This window comes from Pristiophorus japonicus, chromosome 8 (assembly GCF_044704955.1).
Source record: "Pristiophorus japonicus isolate sPriJap1 chromosome 8, sPriJap1.hap1, whole genome shotgun sequence".
Classification (NCBI taxonomy): Eukaryota; Metazoa; Chordata; class Chondrichthyes; family Pristiophoridae; genus Pristiophorus; species Pristiophorus japonicus.
The window spans coordinates 36,255,783-36,261,782 of record NC_091984.1 but is presented as its reverse complement, the minus strand read 5'-3'; the positions used below and the strand labels follow the sequence as shown (position 1 = coordinate 36,261,782).

At 48.2% G+C, this 6,000-nt stretch overlaps 1 protein-coding gene across 1 annotated transcript in view; it reads left to right on the top strand.

Moving 5' to 3' along the window:
• The first annotated feature begins 571 nt into the window (after window positions 1-571).
• c8h1orf210 (chromosome 8 C1orf210 homolog) overlaps window positions 572-6,000 on the top strand; it is a 46,680-nt gene continuing 41,251 nt past the window's right edge. Inside the window, exon 1 of the mRNA XM_070886040.1 lies at window positions 572-673. Coding sequence (XP_070742141.1) covers window positions 572-673 — 102 coding nt within the window. The remainder of the gene's footprint in view (window positions 674-6,000) is intronic.

The window sequence follows — 6,000 nt, the reverse complement described above, 5'->3', positions numbered from 1 at the left end:
ATAACTAATACTTGGATCACTGCAGCATTATTGGTAATACTCAGATTAAACCATTTTAGTATTGATTTACTGTGATACTAATGTTAATTGAGCATTTTTGTAATCAGCTGAGAGGATTGTTATTAGTCAGGTTGAATCATAATTTTAGTCATTTATTATAAATCCATGCTTTATTTCTGTCCCTCTGATTATTAGATTGTCAATAGTTATATTATAGCATGAATACCATATTATTATATTATACTTAGATTACCACAGTATTGCTAATATGTAGATTATTATAACATGAGTAACACTCAAGTGAAGAATATTAGTGAAATGATACTGACATACACATAACCATAATTAATACTGACATTATTACATATTAGCATTGCAACAATCACTTTACACTAATTTGATTCTAACATTATTTATGAAATTATTAACTTTTGATTCTCAGATTATACTATCAATAATCAGACAACTACAATGCTATTAATGCTCATATTTTTTTATTGATCATTATGAGTACTTGGATTTTAATATAATTTGTAAAAATATTAATTTATAGAAAAGACTGCGGCGGACCATGACAATAATTGGGTGGCATTGTGTTGGCCTGGTGCTGTTCTCTATGGGATGCCTGGTGCCTGTTATACAAACAATGAGTCCTTGTGAAATAGGCAAAGAGGTAAGTGACCTTGGAATCCTCTGTCTGTTTGGACTTTACTCTGACTAGTACGGAGAACTCACTTATAAGTTATATCTTCCGCTTGGGTTGATCTGATAACACTGATATGATTACGGTCAACAACACAAGGTCTGAATTATAGTCACATGCAGCCAGTGTGGTATTTATGCCACATATTTTACATGTAATATTAAAGTTAATAATTATTTTATTTTTAGTCAATTTTTATTATTTTCTCTCCATTGTTCTCCGTCACTGAGTTTCCTTGCACCTACACCATTCCACAGCAGTGAGGACAAAGTGTCCTGGTCTCAGTCACTTTTTGGCGTGAGCTGCCTGCTAGGGGCTGAATGAAAGTCACTCAAGGTGACTGGCCCTCTGATTTCCCCTTATTCCTCATTGTACCTTATGAGCAATTAAGATCAAAACAACTATTGTGCCTTTAATGTAGAAAAATGTCACAGAGACATAATTAGAGAAAAATGGATAGTCGAGCCAAAGAAGGAGAGATTAGGGGCCCAAGTTTCGGCCTCAGTTGCTCCTGATTTTTTGGAGCAACTGGTGTAGAACGGAGTATCTTAGAAATTCAAATTCTCAGCATTTAGTTTGCTCCAGTTCTAGTCAGTTCGAACAGTTTCACTTTGGAACAGAATTTTTATTTTCAAAAGGGGGCGTGTCCGGCCACTTACGCCTGTTTTCAAAGTTTCGGCAGTGAAAACTTACTCCAAACTAACTTAGAATGGAGTAAGTGAAGATTTTTGTATGCTCAAAAAAACCTTGTCTACACTTTAGACAATCAGGCGTAGGTTACAAATCAGGCGTAGGGAATTGGGGGGCGGGGGTTTAAAGGGAAGTTTACAAACATTAAACACTTCAGTTTTACAAATAAAGAGCCATCATCAATAATAAATGATATCAATAAATCAACCAATAAATCAATCAAAAAAAATTAATAAGAAATAATTTTTTTTTTTAAATCAATAAATAAAACATTTTCTACTTACCAACTGTAGCACCGGGAGCCCTCCAACAACGTGCTGGGATGCCTCCCCCAACCCCCAGTGTGTCTCTATCTCTCTGTCTGTTTGTGTATGTCTCTCACTCTCTGTGTTTGTGACAGCGAGGGGAGGTAGAGGGAGAGAGGGGGGAGGGAGGCAGAGGGGGAGGGAGGGAAGGGGGAGAGAAGAGAGAGAAGGGGAAGGGGGGTGGAGAGGAGGAGAAGGGGAAAGGGGGGGAGGAGGAGGAGGAGGAGGAGAAGGGGAAAGGGGGGGAGGAGAAGGGGAAAGGGGGGGAGAGGAGAAGGGGAAAGGGGGAGAGGAGAAGGGGAAAGAGGGGGAGAAGGGGAAAGGGGGGGAGAGGAGAAGGGGAAAGGGGGAGAGGAGAAGGGGAAAGAGAAGGGGGGGGAGTAGGGGAAGGGGGTGAGAAGGGGAAGGAAGGGGGGAAGGAGAGGGGGGAAGAAGAGGGGGGAAGGGGAAGGGGGGGAAGGGGAAGGGGGGGAAGGAGAAGGGGGAGAGAGGCTGAATGGGCCGGGTCCGGCCGGGCCCAAGACTTCGGGCAGGGCCTGTCCCCAGCACCAGATTTACAGGTAGGTGGCGTTGGGTCGGGTCGGGGGGGGGCGGAGGGAGGTCGGGTCGGGTCAGGTCCGGCGGGGGGGGGGGGGGCGGTCGGGAGCACGGGTCGGGTTGGGGGGGGGGGGAGGAGGGAGGTCGGGTTGGTTCCGGTAGGGAGGGAGCGCGGGTCAGGTCGGGTCGGTTCGTGTCGGGGGCAAGGGGAAGGGAGTTCAGGTTGGGTCGGGTCTGGTCCGGGTGGGGGGGGGGGCGGTCGGGAGCGCGGGTCGGGTCGGGGATTGGTGGGAGGGAGGTCGGCTCGGGTCGGGGGGTGGGGGGGGAGGGAGGGAGAGGGAGGTCAGGTGGGGTGGGGGGGGGGGGGGAAGAGCGCACGTCGGGTCCAGTCCGAGGGGTCGGGTCCGGTCCGGCGGTACGGGGGCGGGGGGGGGTGGGTGGGAAAGCGGGAGTCGGGTCGGGGTCGGGTCCGGTCCGGGGGCAGGGGGGGGGGGGGAAGCGGGAGTCGAGTCCGGTCGGGAGGAAGCAGGAGCTGGGCGTGGGAGGCAGCCATATGCACACAGCCCCAGTGAGGCCATTCGGCCAGGGCTAGGGGCTGTGTGCTTCGGGCCTCTCCCACACAGTTTCGGGCGCCTGGAGCTACTGCACATGCGCGCCCACTGTAGCGCGCATGTGCAGAGGTCCCGGCACTGTTTTCAGCGCAGGGACCTAGCTCCGCCCCCTACAGCTCGTGCTGCGCCTCGCCCGGCTCCAGAGGACCTGCAGGGAGCCGGAGAATCTGTAAGTTTCTTTTAGGCGCACTTTGTGGCGTGAAAAATGCACGTCCAGGTCGGGGCTGTGCCGTTCTAGGCGCAGCCCGAAACTTGGGCCCTAGGAGATGTGATCAAAAGCCTGGCCAAAGAATTTTTTTTTATTCATTCATGGGATGTGGGAGTTGCTGTCAAGGCCAGCATTTATTTCCCATCTCTAATTATTCTTGAGAAGGTGGTGGTGAGTTGCCTTCTTGAACCGCTACAGCCCGTGTGGTGAAGATATTCCCACAGTTCTGTTAAAGAGGGAGTACCAGGATTTTGACCTAGCGATGATGAAGGTCAGGTTGGTGTGTGACTTGGAAGGGCGGTGGTAGTGTTCCTATGTGCCTGTTGATCTTGTCCTTCTAGGTTGAGGTCGCGGGTTTGCGTGGGTGCTGACGAAGAAGCTTTGGCGAGTTGCTGCCAATGGTACACACTACAGCCACGGAGCACCGGTAGAGGAGGGAGTGAATCTTTAAGGTGGTGGATGGAGTGTCAATCAAGCAGGCTGCTTTGTCCTGGATGGTGTTGAACTTCTTGATTGTTGTTGGAGTTGCACTCACCCAGACAAAATGGAGAGTATCCCATCACACTCCTTACATGCCTTGTAGTTGGTGGAATGGCTTTGGGGAGTCAGGAGATGAAATTCTCGCCGCAGAATACCCAGCCTCTGACCTGCTCTTGTTACCACAGTATTTATGTGGTTGGTCCAGTTAAGTTTCTGACCTTATAATGGAGGGAAGGTTATTGATGAAGCAGCAGAAGATGAGTGGGCCTAGGACACTGCCCTCAGGAACCCCTGGGGCTATGATGATTGACCTCCAACCACCACAACCATCTTCCTTTGTGCTATGTATTACTCCAGCCAGTGGAGAATTTTCCCCCTGATTCCCATTGCCTTCAGTTTCATTAGGGCTTCTGGATTTATGAAAGGGAAATCATGCTTGACAAACTTCTAGAATTTTTTGAGGATGTAACTAGTAGAGTGGACAAGGGAGAACCAGTGGATGTGGTGTATTTGGACTTTTAAAAGGCTTTTGACAAGGTCCCACACAAGAGATTAGTGTGCAAAATTAAAGCACATGGTATTGGGGGTAATGTATTGACATGGATAGAGAACCGGTTGGCAGACAGGAAGCAGACATTAGGGATAAACGGGTGCTTCTCAGAATGGCAGACAGTGACTAGTGGGGTGCCGCAGGGCTCAGTGCTGGGACCCCAGCTATTTACAATATACATCAATGATTTAGAAGAAAGAATTGAGTTTAATATCTCAAACTTTGCAGATGACACTAAGCTGGGTGGCGGTGTGAGCTGTAAGGAGGATGCTAAGAGGCTGTGGAGTGACTCGGACAGGTTAGGTGAGTGGGCAAATGCATGGCAGATGCAGTATAATGTGGATAAATGTGAGGTTATCCACTTTGGTGGCAAAAACTTGAAGGCAGAATATTATCTGAATGGCGACAGGTTAGGAAAAGGAGAGGTGTAACGTGACCTGGGTATCATGGTACATCAGTCATTGAAAGTTGGCATGCAGGTACAGCAGGTAGTGAAGAAGGCAAATGGCATGTTGGCCTTCTTAGCTAGGGGATTTGAGTATAGGAGCAGGGAGGTCTTAATGCAGTTGTACAGGGCCTTGGTGAGACCTCACCTGGAATATTGTGTTCAGTTTTGGTCTCCTAATCTGAGGAAGGACGTTCTTGCTATTGAGAGAGTGCAGTGAAGGTTCACCAGACTGATTCCTGGGATGTCGGGACTGACATATGAGGAGAGACTGGATCGACTGGGCATATATTCACTGGAGTTTAGAAGAATGAGAGGGGATCTCATAGAAACATATAAAATTCTGACGGGACTGGACAGGTTAGATACAGGAAGAATGTTTCCGATGTTGAAGAAGTCCAGAACCAGGGGTCACTGTCTAAGGATAAGGAGTAAGCCATTTAGGACCGAGATGAGGAGAAACCTCTTCACTCAGAGAGTTGTTAACCTGTGGAATTCTCTACCACAGAGAGTTGTTGAAGCTAGTTCGTTAGACATATTCAAGAGGGAATTAGATATGGCCCTGACGGCTAAAGGGATCAAGGGGCATGGAGAGAAAGCAGGAAAGGGGTACTGAGGTGAATGATCAGCCATGATCTTATTGAATGGTGGTGCAGGCTCGAAGGACTGAATGGCCTACTCCTGTATCTATTTTCTATATTTCTATGTTTCTATGCCACACTCGGTCAAATGCTGTCTTGATGTCAAGTGCAGTCATTCTCCCCTCACCTCTGGAGTTCAGCTCTTTTGTCCTTGTTTGAACCAAGGCTGTAATGAGGTCTGGAGCTAAGTGGTCCTGGCGGAACCCAAACTGGGCATTGGTGAGCAGGTTATTGGTAAGTCCTGCTTGATAGCACTGTTGACGACACCTTCCATCACTTTTCTGATGATTGAGAGCAGGCTGATGGGGCGGTAATTGGCCGGATGGATTTGTCCTGGGTTTTGTGGACCATGTCATACCTGGACAGTTTTCCACATTGTCGGATAGATGCTAGTTTTGTTAGTTCTGGAACACGTCTTCAGCACGATAGCCGGGATATTGTCAGGGCCCATAGCCTTTGCTGTATCCAGTGCCATCAGCCATTTCTTGATCTCAGGTAGAGTGAATCGATTTGGCTGAAGACTGGCTTCTGTAATGGCGGGATCCTCATGAGGAGGCCGATATGGATCATCCACTCGGCACTTCTGAAGATGGTTGCAAACGCTTCAGCCTTGTCTTTTGCACTTACGTGTTGGGCTCCGCCTTCATTGAGGATGGTGATATTCATGGAGCCTTCTCCTCCTGTTAGTTGTTTAGTTGTCCAAAACCATTCACGACTGGATGTGGCAGAACTGAAGAGCTACGATCTGATCCGTTGATTGCGGGATCACTGAACCCATCCTATAGCGTGCTGTTTCCACTTTTTAGCATGCATATAGTCCTGTGTTGCAG